The 16914-nt window shown below is 48.4% G+C and overlaps 1 protein-coding gene across 5 annotated transcripts in view; it reads left to right on the top strand.

Annotated features, from left to right (window-relative positions):
* Window positions 1-763: 763 nt before the first annotated feature.
* Window positions 764-16914, top strand: part of gpc5b (glypican 5b) — a 688958-nt gene continuing 672807 nt past the window's right edge. For 3 of the 5 annotated variants that reach the window (XM_067995585.1, XM_067995586.1, XM_067995587.1), the window contains exon 1: window positions 764-1347. In XM_067995585.1, the coding sequence (XP_067851686.1) occupies window positions 1191-1347 (157 nt within the window). In that variant the 5' untranslated portion in view covers window positions 764-1190. The remainder of the gene's footprint in view (window positions 1348-16914) is intronic. The other 2 variants (XM_067995583.1, XM_067995584.1) reach the window with 2 other exon arrangements.

The following is a 16914-nucleotide window of genomic DNA, read 5'->3' on the forward strand; positions in this document are numbered from 1 at the left end:
ATGATGGACTGGCAGCATTGTAGCAGTGGGCGCCTTCACTCAAAACAATCCAGGCTTTCCAACGACTGAGCCCAGAGTGAACGGACCAGAACTCCATATAAACAAAATTACAATATCCTTGACCTGTCTCATTTGTGCAGGCCAGATCACACTTGAGATAGAGAGTTAGATAAACAGACAGATAAAGGACTAGGCAGACAGACAATAGTTATAGATAAATAGTAGATAGAGACAGACAGACAGACAGAATATATATATAGACAACCAGATAAAGATATGGCTAGAGATAGAAATTGACAACAGATATGCTTTATACATAGAGATAGACAACAGTTGGCTATATAGATATATAGATAGACAACGAATAGAGAGACTAATAGATAAATAACAACTTGAATTTTTACAGCGCTTTTAACATAGTGAAACGTCCCAAGGCGCTTCACATGAGCGATATCAAACACAATTTGACACCGATAGACGGATAGATATGGATAGACAAAAAGACACAAACGAGCTGACACAGGAAAATTTGATTACAAATTTGCAGCTAAAGGAAAATCAGTTGATTTCTCACCGCTATTATGCACAGGGCATTAAAATAAACATATCAGCTCCCCCCCTCCCCACCCACTCCGCGTTTGTTCAATTTCCATCCATAGACTATCCGAGAGTCTTGTTCAAAAGCGGGTTCACACACTACAGCGTCCAAATATCCAAGTAAGGCGGAGAGCGGCGGGGTTTAAGAGACAAGTGCAGAGCGGCTGGACAATGGGGCGTTTGTTGGGGGCGGTGGTGCTTTAAAGGAGGCTTCACAAGAGTGTCAGGGCTAAGAATAGAGAGCCAATGGGCTGAGCTGCTGCGGGGAGCCCGAGCACCGAGCTGTGAGGACACGGCACAGGCAAGTGGAGCTGTACTCCAGTCACAACTGGCCAATACGTCCAGACCTTTCCCAAAGCAGGACGAGCAAGATTTCAAGAAAGGATACCAGCCGGGAGACCCCCAGACTGTGCAGCTTTCCGCCTCTCAAGGAAGATGCGCTAAACTTTCAGAAGTTTTGCAAAAGGAGGAGGAGGAGGGGTGGGGGGGGGGAAACTTTCTTTTACTTGGAAGGGAGGGAAATTTGAGTGTCTCTCGGTGGAGGAGACGGGAATTAGTGTCTAGTGTGTGTATATATCCTTGGTACCTGCGATATGGAAATGAACCCGAAGCGTGTCTTGCTTCTACTGTTCTTACTCAGTTGCTTTAGTGGGGTCCACCTGAGGAGCCCAAGTTGCCATGAAGTGCGTACCGCTTTCCAGCTCCGTCAGATCGGACCATTGAAGTTCGTGCCGGACTTTCCCGGGACAGGTTAGTTTGAAAGAAAAAAATAATCCCCAAAAACATTTTAAAGACACTGTTTTTTTAAAAAAAAAAACTCTGCATATATCACACTTGCTATTTATTGCATTTTTAATTTTTGTTTGCAAACTAAATTTCAGCATTTAAAATATTCCAATTGCATTTCTTAAAAAAAAAAGGTTTGCAAAATCGCGGTTTTGCATTCGGTACAGTTGCGGATTTTTTTTTTGCAAAATAACCTCTTATCTTCCTGAGGTGTAAGTTTCCTACCTGTTTTCCCGCAGATTTCTCCTTGCACAACTGGTGAAACTGACAGAGTGGGGAGCAGGGGGCTAATTGGGGCAAAACGTGTGACCCCAGCCAGCCAAGTGATGAAGTCAGTGGTTGACAGTGTCCGCCGAGACAGACTGTCACATCTTTTTACACAAGTTATTGCAGGCGAGAGTTGCACTCACTTCAATTTATCCCAAGCCCTTTTATTCTGTAATTTGTAAGTGTGCCACTGTCAGTCTCGCAGTGTAGATTCCAGGAGGGAGAGGAGAGGAGGGAAGGGGTGGGGGACGAGGAGGGAAGGGGTGGGGGACGAGGAGGGAAGGGGTGGGGGACGAGGAGGGAAGGGGTGGGGGGAGAGGAGGGAAGGGGTTGGGGACGAGGAGAGGAGGGAAGGGGTTGGGGACGAGGAGAGGAGGGAAGGGGTTGGGGACGAGGAGAGGAGGGAAGGGGTGGAGACGAGGAGAGGAGGGAAGGGGTGGGGGACGAGGAGAGGAGGGAAGGGGTTGGAGACGAGGAGATAAGAGAAGGGGTGGGAACGAGACGAGAGGAGGGAAGGGGTGGGGAGGAGGGAAAGAGTGGGGATGAGAGGAGGGAAGGGGGTGGGGACGAGGGGAGGGAAGGGGGTGAGGAAGAGGGAAAGAGTGGGGATGAGAGGAGGGAAGGGGGTGGGGACGAGGGGAGGGAGGAGGTGGGGACGAGGGGAGGGGAGGGGGTGGGTGGAGAGGGGGAAGGGGGATGAGAGCAGAGGGGTTAGGAGGAGAGAAGGGAAGAGGAGGAGAAGAGGGAAGGGGCAGGGAGGTGAGAGAGAGGAGAGGGGGTAGTGATAGGGAGCGAAGGGGAGAGGAGAGAAGGGAGATGGGGAGAATGTGGTGGTGGGGGGGGGGGGTGAGTGGGGAGGCGGGGGATGGAGCGAGGGAGTGAGTAACTTGCAATCTGACAATAAGTATTTTGTATGTGGCCCAGGTTCTAATTTTGAATGTGGTCAAACGCAGAGTATTGAGTTTATCTATGTTGCTGATATCAGAGTATGACACTGATTTCTACGTTTCTAAACATAAACTCTTAATTCAAAGCCAGTCAATTCAAATGTGCTGAAAATCAATTTTTTTAGTACTAAATCCCCATTGTGTTGCTTAATTTAAATTATTGGACATTTCAGTTTTCTTTAGGCGCGACTTTACATCGCCAGGAGTGGATGTCTTTGCTCTGATTCCGCTAGGTTCTGACTGTGGCTCGGTGTCAAATTTTGTTTGATTACGTTCCTGTGAAGTGTTTTGGGATGTTTTACTGCATTATAGGTGCTATATAAATGCAAATTGTTGTTGTATGTACAGTTAGGTGTGTGGGAATTAAAGGGAAAGGCCTGAACTTTACCATCTGCATGTGGCAAAGCAAACACAAGTTGGCGCATGATTTACACAATGCAACTCTCCCGCCTCACTGAAGATTGGAGCGATTTCCAGCTCCCCCTGCTCCATAATCTTTTTCTCCTCTTCTGATGGTACTGATTGTTGCTGGGGCATGTTGCTATGGGCACTGGCACCTCACCCACGTGGCCATTCTTTGGGCCTGGGGCTAGACTGCGAATGTCGGCAGGCTGTTCGACCACTGGGAGCTTCACAGCTGAGCCTGATGCTGTCATTATTGATGTCTGCACACTTCCCAGCAGGGGGCGCTGGATATCAATCAGGAGCAGGACCCCTTGCCTGAATCTTCTCCACCCCCACCCCCCCCCCAAACTCGGGGATCGATTACAGTGGCTGAGATCAGCTAACTCCGCACAGACTGAAGATGGAGCCTTGGGCCTTCCGAGTTGGTGTGGCTTAGTTTCACCGTGCATTAACCCGTGCGGTCAGGTGTCAAGTTTTGAAAAAATATATTTTCCTGCTGCAGTACTTTTGAGGTGAGTTAAGCGTTCAGTCTTATCAGGATCTGCCAGCACACCCTCCTCTTACTCGCTATGTGATTGGCGGCCTTTGCCTCTCCTGACGTCTACTGGGGAAATGTTTCCGTGTTATTGGACACCTAAATAGCCTAGAACATTCCTCCAATGCTTTAAAAAGTGTTTTTCTTTAACCCCAGAACCATCTTAAATCTCATTTTCATTGACACACTGGTTGCGAGTTAGATTGTCCTGGACCCAACTGTTTCAATGAATCGTAGAATCTTACAGCACCATTCGGCCCATCGTGCCTGTGCCGGCTCTTTGAAAGAGCTGTCCGGTTATTCCCACTCCCCTGCCTTTTCCCCGTAGCCCTGCAAAATTTTTACTTTTCTAGTATTTATCCCATTCCCTTTTGAAAGTTACTATTGAATCTGCTTCCACCACCCTTTCAGGCAGTGCATTCCAGATCATAACAACTCACTGCATTAAAAATATTCTCCTCATCCCCCCCCCTACTCTGATTCTTTCGCCAATTATCTGAAATCCGTGTCCTCTGGTTACTGACCCACCCGCCACTGGAAACCGTTTCTCCCTATTCACTCTATCAAAACCCCTCATAATTTTGAATACCTGTATATTGAATCTGTGGCTACATTAAGGCGGTGGGACTGTTCTGTTCAGCAGTGAGAGCATTGCGGGCTGGGTTCTGTGCCAGGGACTCGGAGTGTCAGGAACAGCGAGGGTGAAGTTCATGCGTTTCTTATAGTTATCCAAACCCAAGAGTTTGAGCCTTGAATATGGTCCCAGCTGTCGTATTTATTGTTTCTCCCCGGTATATTTAAAGTTTGACGTGTACAAGGATAAATGTAGCTGGAGTAATTGTGGGGACACAGTGGTGCAGCTGGAGTGTGGGAGAAGGTAGCGGGAATGAGGGGCTCGGGCTCCTGCTCTGGCTCGCAATCCAGTGATGCTTGCTGGAAGCCCTTACTCTGGACACTGAGTGAGAACAGGACATTGGCCGCGATGCCTCCTATAGTCTAATAGTCTGCAAACATTCAGGGGGAGTTTTCTGGGTTCCCACTGGAAGGGTGTGTATGGTGGGGGCGGGGGGGGCAGTCGTTGGCTGCGCAAATTGGTAAATTGTGGGTAACTTTCATTTATATAGCATCTTTCACAACCTCAGGATGTCCCAAGGTGTTTACAGCCTCTGAAGTGCTTTTGAAGTGTAGTCGCTGTTGTAAGTCAGCCAATTTGAGCACAGCAAGCTCCCACAAGCAGCAGTGAGATATTGGACCAGATAACCTGGTTTTCGTGAGTTTGGTTGAGGGATAAAATATTGGCCAGGACACCTGGAGACATCCCTCTGCAATTCTTCAAATTGTGCCCTGGGATCTTTTACTTCCACTTGACAAGACAGATGGGGCCTCAGGTTAACATCTCACTCTTCCCACCAGAGAAGATGTTGTTAATTGGTGCCTGCCCCAGATGAAGCCGCTTTCACTCGGTGCCTGCCATTGAATTATGCCATTGTGACCTGGTGCCCCCCCCCCACCTCGATGAAGCTATCATGTGGTGCCCCCCCCCCCACTCGATGAAGCCATCATGTGGTGCCCCCCCCCCCCCTCGATGAAGCCATCATGTGGTGCCCCCCCCCCCCCTCGATGAAGCCATCATGTGGTGCCCCCCCCCCCCCTCGATGAAGCCATCATGTGGTGCCCCCCCCCCCCCTCGATGAAGCCATCATGTGGTGCCCCCCCCCCCCCCCTCGATGAAGCCACCATGTGGTGCCCCCCCCCCCCTCGATGAAGCCATCATGTGGTGCCCCCCCCCCTCGATGGAGCCACCATGTGGTGCCCCCCCCCTCGATGGAGCCATCATGTGGTGCCCCCCCCCCCCTCGATGAAGCCATCATGTGGTGCCCCCCCCCCCACTCGATGAAGCCACCATGTGGTGCCCCCCCCCCTCGATGGAGCCACCATGTGGTGCCCCCCCCCCTCGATGGAGCCACCATGTGGTGCCCCCCCCCCTCGATGGAGCCACCATGTGGTGCCCCCCCCCCCCTCGATGGAGCCACCATGTGGTGCCCCCCCCCCTCGATGGAGCCACCATGTGGTGCCCCCCCCCCTCGATGGAGCCACCATGTGGTGCCCCCCCCCCTCGATGGAGCCACCATGTGGTGCCCCCCCCCCTCGATGGAGCCACCATGTGGTGCCCCCCCCCCTCGATGGAGCCACCATGTGGTGCCCCCCCCCTCGATGGAGCCACCATGTGGTGCCCCCCCCCCTCGATGGAGCCACCATGTGGTGCCCCCCCCCCTCGATGGAGCCACCATGTGGTGCCCCCCCCCCTCGATGGAGCCACCATGTGGTGCCCCCCCCCCTCGATGGAGCCACCATGTGGTGCCCCCCCCCTCGATGGAGCCACCATGTGGTGCCCCCCCCCCTCGATGGAGCCACCATGTGGTGCCCCCCCCCCTCGATGGAGCCACCATGTGGTGCCCCCCCCCTCGATGGAGCCACCATGTGGTGCCCCCCCCCCTCGATGGAGCCACCATGTGGTGCCCCCCCCCCCCTCGATGGAGCCACCATGTGGTGCCCCCCCCCCCCTCGATGGAGCCACCATGTGGTGCCCCCCCCCCCTCGATGAAGCCATCATGTGGTGCCCCCCCCTCGATGAAGCCATCATGTGATGCCCCCCCCTCGATGAAGCCATCATGTGGTGCCCCCCCTCGATGAAGCCATCATGTGGTGCCCCCCCCTCGATGAAGCCACCATGTGGTGCCCCCCCCTCGATGAAGCCATCATGTGATGCCCCCCCCTCGATGAAGCCATCATGTGGTGCCCCCCCCTCGATGAAGCCATCATGTGATGCCCCCCCCTCGATGAAGCCATCATGTGATGCCCCCCCCTCGATGAAGCCATCATGTGATGCCCCCCCCTCGATGAAGCCATCATGTGGTGCCCCCCCTCGATGAAGCCATCACGTGGTGCCCCCCCTCGATGAAGCCATCACGTGGTGCCCCCCCCCTCGATGAAGCCATCACGTGGTGCCCCCCCTCGATGAAGCCATCACGTGGTGCCCCCCCTCGATGAAGCCATCATGTGGTGCCCCCCCTTTGCCCTAGATGAATTTAATTGCCCCCAAATTTGCTTTGTTTCTCTTTTCAATTCACACTATGTAAACTCTCCAAAATCAGTCCCATTCCATGGGCTTAAACATCTCTCTAGTCCTGAAATTTTCAACATAATTTTATGGGGTGTTTGGATACATTTCTCTCATTTTTATGGGGCTACTTAGGGCTATTCATCCCTCTTTTTAAATTAATTTTTATTGCCGATCTGTCAATAATATCTTGCTGTTATACGGTGCCTATAACACAGCAGAATGGCCCGAGGCGCTTCATGGTAGCACAAGAAAAAAAATCAAACGCAGAGTCAAAGAAAGCAGAAAGGACTTGCATTTATATAGCGCCTTTCACCACCTCAAGATGTCCCAAAACACTTTGCAGCCGATGAAGTTCTTTTGAAGAGTAGTCACTGTTGTAATGTAGGAAACACGGCAGCAAATTTGCGCACAGCAAGATCCCACAAACCTTGATAAAATGACCAGATAACCTGTTTTTAGTCCTGTTGGCTGAGGGATAAATATTGGACAGGATACCAGGGGGAAACTCCGCTGCTCTTCTTAGAATAGTGCCATGGGATCTTTTACATCCACCTGAGAGGGCAGGTTTAATGTCTCATGCAAAAGACTTCCTCAGCCTAGATTATGTGCTCACATATCTGGCATGGGACAGGAACCCACAACCTTATGACTCTGAAACAAGAGAGCTACCAACTGAGCTAAGGCTAGAAGTGGAATTATTGCAGTTTGGAGAAGACTCCCTCTCGCTGACCACAGTTCCCCTCCCTCGGTGCCTGTTCACAGCAACACAGCTGCATTCAAGGACTCTCTGTGGTCTGCGTGGCAGTAAACCAACAGGTGACAGCACTCAGAGCAAGGTTTTGGAAAACCTTGAAGAGTTCATGGGTAGGTCTGTCGAATTATGAGGCCTGAGACAAATTCCATTTCTATTAGATGGAATTCCAGGATTTTTGCCTGTGTTTTGGTGACCATAATCCATGATTCTATCTGTTTACAATTGTGACTGAGCAAATGGTCAGTTATTGCATGGAAATTCTGGGATTGAATTTTGTGATTCTGTCAATTTTTTTTTAATGAAAATTGTACATTTGTTCCCTTAAGGTTTTGTAGGTATTTAAGATCGGATTTCCAGGCGGACATTCTCTGGAAACTCCCTGCTCGAATTCTGCCAAGTTAGCAACCACTACAAGTTCTTAGTGCTGCAGACACCGTACATGCTGTGGTGTAAAGCCTTGTTGTACTGTACCTGCTGCAGTGTGAAGCCTTGTACTGCACCTGCCACGGTGTAAAAGCCTCGTCGCGCTGCGCCTGCCGCGGTGCACAGCCTCGTCGCACTGTACTTTCTGCAGTGTAAAGTCTCGTCGTATTGCACCTGCCGCAGTGTAAAGCTTCATCGGGCACCGTGTACATTGGGGTTACACCTCATAACACAATGTTCTTAAAACAACTATCGCTCCATTGTTGGTCCATTTGTAAAACCAGTCACTAGATTTGACTGATGACACTGTGTCATTATGCATACCTGAGTTTTATAAACCTGGCCAGATACCTTTGTCCAACATCCATTGGGCGAATCTGTCCTTGGAAGGTTAGTTAACTGAAAGTTCTATGTCCTCAGGAATTTAGATCCGATCCTTTCTGTTGTTTGTGAAAATATCAGCGGTAGTTTGTTTAGTTGTTGTGAGGATGTTTGAGTTTCTGCCTATTTAGATAATACTAACCCAGGTGTAATACTAACCCGTTCACACTGGTGGGGATGAGCTTCCCTGGTCATCAGGTGCAGTGACATCGTAAACAAAAGGATTTCCTCTGGTCAGGAATCATAAACATTTTCCAAAAAAAAATATGCAGTTCCCGTTTTGTCAGAGTTGCCAAACAACGGAAATCTTTCTGCTTTTAAGTTTGTGAAGCTGCTAGGTGCTGTGAGCAGAGGAAAGGCGTCCCCACAGAAGGCGCCTCGAGTCTGAACCCGGTCTGCATTGACTTAGCTGCCTTTGGCCAGGGAAGCAGTAGGCTGAAGTGCAGTTAATCGCGGCGTCCTTGCAGCTGGGAAGCAAGAGAAAATCAGCCACAGTGTACCTGTCGGGTGAGGACCAGAGCGGGCTGAGCGGTGATGCCTGCTGTAGTTGAATAGCCCATAAACATTCACTGTCTTAAGAGCACAAATGAATGGCTGCTTGGGTGAGGTATTGGAGGACATTATCACCCATGGAGCTGTACCCCTCTCGTGGAGACGAGGAGACCATTTTTTCGGGAGGGCGGCTTTACGTCCTCAGAAGTTGCAAGTGGATCCCACCGATAGTACTTTTCTTAACTGGATGCCTGACAGATGCAGAAATGTGCCATTATATTTGAGTCTCTAATTAAGCTACTGAGGAATCTACATCTACTTATAGGATTTCTGTTTGCTTAGGAGGGTGTAATCCTGATAGGACCGTAGGTACAAGAGTAGGCCATTTGGCCCCATGAGCCTGTTCCTCCATTTTGGTGGATCATGGCTGATCTGTACCTCAACTCCATTTATCGACCTTTGCTCCATATCCTTTGATACCCTTACCTAACAAAAATCTATCACTCTCAGTCTTGAAAGCTTCAACTGACCCAGGATCCAAAGCCTTTTGGGGAGAGAGAGTTCCAGATTTCCACCACCCTATTGTGTGAAAAGAGGCTTTCAGATGTCTCTCTTAAATGGCCTAGCTCTAATTATAAGATAAGTCCCCTTGTTCTTAATTCCCTGACCAGAGGAAATAGTTTCCGTGTCTACCGTATCGAATCCATTTATCATTTTAAAGACCTTGATTAGCTCACCCCTCAATCTTCTAAACTCACGGGATTAGAAGCCAAGTTTATGCAACCTGTCCTCATAATTTAACCATTTAAACCCTGGTATAATTCTAATAAATCTGCGCTGCACCCCTTCCAAGACCAATATATCCTTCCTGAGATGCGGTGCCCAAAACTGAACGCAATACTCCAGGTGGGGTCTGACCAAGGCTCTGTACAAATGAAGTATCAACTTCCTCACTTTTGAATTCCAGCCTTCTTGAGATAAAGGCCAACATTCCGTAGAATAAATAAGGAATGATTATTTCCACTGGTTGGGGAGTCGGTAACCAGGGCTCATCAGTTAAAAGTTGTCAAATTGGGAAAGAAGTTAGCAGAAAAGTGGATAAACATTTGAAGCAAAGGAAGATACAGGGCCATGGGGAGAGAGCAGAGCATTGGGGGTTAGTTTTGGATTGCTGTAGCAAAGAGCTGGCACAGACACGATGGGCCATATAGCCTTGTTCTGTGCTGTAAGTGTCTGTGGTTTCCTATAGGGCCACGTCCCACTCGCATGAGTCAAGAGAGATTAAGTGTGGGTTGGCAGAGCCCAGGGTGCACATGGGTAGTGTTGGCTAACCAGCCAAACCTCACAATAGAGTAGGTCACTGATCAGCTTACGACTGCTTGGCCATCTTTGACCATCACACCCATTAGAGGCTTTGATCTCCAGGATTATCTGGAGTGAGTGGGAAGAATCCTGGCCTCTAGTGACCGGTCTACCCTTTAGGTTCTATTAGTGAGCGAGACTGGCTGGGCAATCGTCATCAATAACTTGGAGCTTTTCTGTCCTACCTGCCTTTGGTGACGGATTATACAATCTCTGCCGCGGAGAGCTGAATTGGTTCCAAGTGTCCATCACTAGGCGTGTCATTTTGGAGGCACCTCATTCCCAGAGAAACCCTGCTTATCTTCTCTTGACCCCTTCCCCCAATCAAGAAAGAAAGACCGTGCATTTATATAGCGTCTCTCGTGGCCTCCGAACATCCCAAAGTGCTTTACAGACAATGAAGTCTGTTGTAATGTAGGAAACTCAGCAGCCAACTTGCGCACAGTAAGGTCCCACAAACAGCAATGTGATAATGACCAGATAATCTGTTTTTTTTTTAGTGATGTTGGTTAAGGAATAACTATTGGCCAGGACACTGGGAAGAACTCCCCTGCTCTTCTTTGAATAGTGCCATGGGATATTTGCGTCCACCTGAGAGGGCAGATGGGGCCTCAGTTTAGCATCTCATCCGAAAGACGGCACCTCTGACAGTGCAGCACTCCCTCAGTACTGCACTAGAGTGTCAGCCTGGATTATGTGCTCAAGTCTCTGAGTGGAGCTTGAGCCCACAACCTTCTGACTCAGAGGCAAGAATGCTACCATCTGAGCCACAACTGACACACCATGCTAATGAGGATAGCTTTATGAATTAGTGCATTGCCAGGGTGATGGTAGTAGAAAGGAGTGTCTTTTGAGTTATCTCAATGTCATATATTCACATAAACAGGCATTTTTATTGTTCTGTGAGTGTTCTGTTATCGGTTCTGCTCTTTGAATCCACAATCTGTCAGCTCCCACCCTTGCTGTTACTAAACAGACTGCTCCCTGAAGCACAACCTCATTAGTCTGGCTGTTCAGAGTTTGAAGCTAGAATATTTACTGGCGTGGTGGGTGGGCAGGTGACCCATTGGCAGTTTTCTTCCAATGCAGCTTTGACACCAGCTACTGGCAGTGTCTATGAAACCATAGCCACGAAAGGAGCCTTCACATTGGCCTGTCAGACTGTTAATCAGCCTGCGGATTCTTCCACTACTTCACACTATTCTCTCCAAGGGAAGTGTGTGAACAAACAACCAGGGTGCCAAAACAAGGCATTCTTGTCACGCTTGTTCACACCAGGTTGGCTAGAGATTAGAAGAATCTGTGAGAAGCCAGAGGGAGTTCAGCAAGAGTCTTTTTTTTCTATAATTAATACTTGTGTGAATTGAGTTAGCAGAGTTCGATTCTTGTGAGTTTGGTGCTAGTGAGAGTTCAGGCTAACACTGTCTATATTTTTAAAGTTAGACACAGAAGAATGGCAGTGCAGGGAACACTTGTGATGTGTGTGGAGTGCGATATGTGGACCATCATGGGTCCACAGTGTATTGAGGGGCTGTCTCACCTGAGAGACGGAAAGAGTCAGGGTAAATGTGTGTTACTTGGATGGGGAGTGTTAAGTGTTGTGTCCTCTTTTGCTCTTGGTACATATACATGATTTGGACTTGGGCATAGGGAACACAATCTTGAATGTTAGTGATTGCGCAAACAGCGAGATGGACTATAAAAGACTTCAGGAGGACATAGACTGGTTAGTGGAATGGGAAGACAGTTGGCTGATGAACCTTAATTTGGATGTGTGAAGGGATACAATTTGGAAGGAAAAGCAAGGAACAGGAGTATACACTTAATGGAAAGACACTGAAGGGTGTGGATAAATTGAGAGATCTCAGAGTTCAAATACGTCACTCTCTGAAAGTGTGAGTGCAGTTGGATAAAGCCATAAAAGGGCCAATAGAATGTTCAGTTTTATAATTAGGGGCATAAAGTGCAAGGGTAATGAAGTAATTATACATTTGTACAAAACATTATTTAGGCCACAGTTAATAAATTGTCCCATTATAGAAAGGACATTGAAACATTGAGTGTACAGCATTGATTCACCACGGTGATACCAAGCATGAGAAACTTTCCTTATGAGGAGATATTTGAGATACTTCATTGGCTGTAAAGCGCTTTGGGAAGTCGTGAAAGGTGCGATATAAGTGCAAGTCTTAATTTCTTTTCTTTCTTGTAATGAGACTATTTCCAGTGGAGCAGTGAAGGCTAAGATGAGGTTTAATAGAGCTTTTTAAGAACATCCCAAAGTGCTTTACAGACAATGAAGTCTGTTGTAATGTAGGAAACTCAGCAGCCAACTTGCGCACAGTAAAGATTCTATTTTGGACAGTTACATGGGGAAGATGGGTATCGAGGGATATGGGCCAAGTGCAGGCAATTGGGACTAGCTTAGTGGTATAAACTGGGCGACATGGACATGTTGGGCCGAAGGGCCTGTTTCCATGTTGTAACTTCTATAAGATTATGAAGTTTTTTTTTAAAGAGTGCATAGGAAAAGACTATTTCCTCTGGGGAATCCATGCGATGGGGGCCATTAATTTAAAAATTGTCACTGAGCGCAAGGAGAGGTTAGGAGAAATTTCCATATGTGGAGGGTTGTTGGAGCATGGAATGCTTTGCTACAGGGAGTAGTTGAGGCAGAGACGATTGCATCTTTTAAGGGAGAATTGGATAAATATTTGAAGCCGAGGAAGATACAGGGCCAAGCGGAGAGAGTAGGACAATGAGATTAGTTTTACTTCGCTCTAGCAAAGAGTTGGCACAGAGTGGGCTGAATGGCCCCGTTCGATGCTGTAAACTCCTATGATTCTAAACCTTCCCTCCTCTCCACTTTCCTTCCCAACAGAGAGTGGTGAATATTTTTTGGGGGGGGGGGGGGCAGGGAATTAGAGTTTAAAGGAATAGAATAAAATTATTCCGTGGTTGTACTGCTGGGGTAGGAGGCTGGTGAATGAGGATAGTGTTGGTAAGAGGGTAACAGGCCAGGCATGAGAAATGGCCTTGTGATGACTGTAAAGTTGCAATGCAAATGCACCCGGAGTGTGATTTTGACAACCCATCCAGTCTGAATTAGCTTTGTCGTGGTTTGTCCAGCAGACTGTGTTCCTGCAGTGCCTTGTAATGGAGTGATCAGAAAGTGGAGTGTCCCATCACTGAACTAATATAAATGCTTCCAGCTGGCCCTCCAACAGCTCATTTGACGAATGCATTATCCATTGTAGAATAGGGCGTTCCAGACTGGCACGGTCCAGACTGGCACTATCACCAGCTGCCATATTAGCTGCTGAGAAAATCTGTACCAGGCCAGTGAAAAATCTGCACGGCTTTTGGATCCCTGTAAACCGTGGAATTTTGAAATAAATGTTTGAAATGCTTTTCAGTGTGTGCTGACATTGACAGCCTGTGTCCACAAACTGTAACTATTATGGGATGGGATGGCGGGGCATGTGGGTGTGGCTTGGTGCGAGAACCTTGTTCAGTTTCCGGGGGGGGGGGTTGCTCAATCGCACAACCCTCTTAATTGGCTTTTCAGTCACCGGTGCCCACATCGGGAGGTACCATGGCAGCCTGTCGCATATGAATCAAGGCTGTCTGACTGCCAGACAGTCCTATTGAAAGTAATGGGAATTCCTGCTGTTAATGGGAATAAGATAAATGGAGACTCAGACTGAAGCAGTAACTTCATACAGTAGAACATGTTTTCAGCCAATGCCTTCAGCTGCTGCTTTTCAAATGGCTGTTTAGTGGTCAATTACCCATTGCTGTTCAGATCCCTCCATGGCCTCACCCCTCCCTATCATTGTAACCTCCTCCAGCCTTACAGCCCTCCGGGATCTCTGCGGTTCCTCCAATTCTGGCCTCTTGCGCATCCCCGATTTGCTTCGCCCCACCATTGGCGGCCGTGCCTTCAGCTGCCTAGGCCCTAAGCTCTGGACTTCTCTCCCTAAATCTCTCCACTTCTCTCTCCTTTTTAAGATGCTCCTTAAAACCTACCTCTTTGACCAAGCTTTCGGACACTCCTCCTAGTGTCACCTTACGTGGCTCGGTGTCAATTTTTGTCTGCTGACGCTCCTATGAGGCGTCTTGGGATGTTTTACCATGTTAAAGGCGCTATATAAATGCAAGTAGTTGTTGTTGTGTGCGAACGTAACCCGAAGATCCACTCCGTACTCCGGTTCTACGTGGCTGTTTTTTCCAGTTTCTATGCTCGTTTTGCCAATTCCCTCCTCCTCCTCCTCCCACTCCTGAAAGTGCTCACTCTTCGCTTGCGGTAGTTTCACGGGTGCCATCAACCCTCCTTGTCAAAGTGGCTACATGTGAGCCTGAACGCTCAGTGTCAGCTGGCTATTTGGCTATAGTGGGCTCCACAGCTGAGCTACATGTACGTTTGCCAACAGGCATCGCCGGATGATGGTCAGGAGCCGAACGCTGACTTTTTTTTTCACTTTCAATTTCTCTTTCTCCCCCACCCCCCGCGTGCCCCCGCCCCCTCCCTCCCTTCCCCCACATCCCACTCCCCCAGCGCAAAGGTGCTGAAAGCAACTGCTGCTTGGTCGAGATCAGCTAATTCGGCACGGACTGGGCCGTCCTGCTCTGTGTCGCTTCGCACTGCACTGGATGGAGTATTAGTTTATGTTGAATTGATTAGTAAATGATCAAAAATTATTTTATAATCTCTTAAATTAATGGCTCCTAATCACTGTATACTATACAGAGGGCACCTCTGTTCCTCCTCTGCTTTTGCGCTTGGTACCTCCCCCCTGGTTGTAAGTGCATGTCTATCAACATTTGGTTTGTTTTGTGGCTTCAAACAAGGAAGGAAGGGGGTGGGTGGCGGTGGGGGTCATGACCTCTCCAATCACCATCATTTTGAGGTCAGCCAACACATCTCTGGAGGACCGGCTCCATTTTGCTCCCAGGAACCTCTTGTCACCTGTGTTTCACCTGCAAGTCTGTGCGGATTCCGGCTTGGTCTTCAGACCAGGTATGTCGGCATTCCCCGGTTACACGCTCGGACCCCTTCCTGTCAAGTCGGCCAAATCTTGAGTTCAAAGCTCCCAGTTGGCCAAACCTAGCTCTGCCACTGCCTTCTTCAGTGTCTAATGATGAAGAACACTGATTCTGTATAACTGTTCCTTTCGTTGAAAGAAGCCTGCGATGCAGAAAAAAATGATAAAAACGTCAATCGATAGCTACATCTTCAAGCACTATGGCAATGTTCTTACAGTGAAGTGAATCAGTTTATCCAGGTATCGAGAGATTATTCCTCATAATGACTGATTAATGGATCCTGGTGTTTGGTAGCTAATGACCAGTAATGGGCTTCAGGCCTGTTTATGGATTATTGGTATAATTCTGTAATGCCTAGAACACTCCGTTCTGGGATGTTTCTGTGCAGCCTTGGAGCTAAATAAGTTATCAACGAGTAGTAATTGGGTACAACCAGTTCTTGCAACTCAGTGCAGAAGGAGTTCCTGTGTATGTATTTGAAAGCTAACGTGCAGTAAAATGACATTGTAGCTACACAGACTTGCAGAGTCTGGTGTGTATAGATGAGCCTCATTACAGCCTAAAGATGTCTAGCAGAGTGCAAGACCATGGTTGTGCCTTGTGTGAAAAGTAGCATGTTTTGCTAAGCGGTGTAAGAACACAAATTGCCTCTGCCGCATTAATGGCGTGTCAGGTATTGGTAGGTACTGGTACCAGAGAGTGGGCCGTCCCATACTAACCATTCTAAATGTAAATCTGTTGCTAGCCCCTCTTCAATGGCTCAATTAATCCCAGAAAAATAAGAGTCACACAGACCAGGAATGCCCCAGATTGATCCGTGGCCTGTTGCTGGATTGATTGAGTTCTACAATTGGCTAGGAGTGAGAGGAGCAACAAAAAAATCAGCCAATGTTCTCTCTCCTCATTATCGACTTACTTGGAAAGAGCACGTGTGTAGATGTCGGGTGAGGATAGGATCAAGGTCAGCTATGATGCTGTTTGCTCTTTGCCTTTAAGCAAACTTGCTTGCCAACAGTCTGTTTCTGGGGCCGCACGTGATACCTTGACCGAAGGCCCATCCTTCAAGTGCCAGTTGAACCGCACTCGAGCAAGAATCAATGCCTTTGGGAATGGAGGGGAGAAAATTCACTCCGTCATTTCTGGGCCAATCTGATTTACTGATTCATTTGGCTTATTGTCAAGCCAGCTGGTATTTGCACGATATAATAGCCCACACGTGATCTGTCTGCCAGTTAGATCCTGTACCACAGAGGCTGCTGACTTAAGTAAGTGCTTCCTTCCAATGTGTCTTTCAGTCTTTGCTCCTTGCTCTACTTACTTTATTACATTGTGTCTGTAATCTGAGCTACGGCTGATTTAGGGTGGTGCCACTTGGTTACCACGCAAGTTACTGAAACCTATTTAACCATGAAGATGACTTCAAACGTTAATGTTTGGTTTAAAAACTGGTTACCTATTTAACTGATACAATGTGAAGCCCCACCCCCTCATGCTCAGTGGGTAAAGGCACAGGCTGGTGAACCAAGTGGACCAGGAAGTCCAAGATTACATTCTGGGCCTATGCTGAGCGTACTGATCTCAGTGGGGCTGACGCCAGGAAGGGCACCAGAATAGTTTCTGTGCCCCTGGGCACGGGAGAGGGGAAATCAGCTACAGCCACATTTTGGTTAATTCACAGTGATACCAAAAGCTCATGAGGAGATCTGGTACTGAAGTATAACAAACAGTAAGCTCCCAGGTTTAATCCCTCGCATGTTCTAAGTTAGTTAACCTTGGGTTGAGTGGAGTCGGGTGC

This window comes from Heptranchias perlo, chromosome 13 (assembly GCF_035084215.1).
Source record: "Heptranchias perlo isolate sHepPer1 chromosome 13, sHepPer1.hap1, whole genome shotgun sequence".
Lineage (NCBI taxonomy): Eukaryota > Metazoa > Chordata > Chondrichthyes > Hexanchiformes > Hexanchidae > Heptranchias > Heptranchias perlo.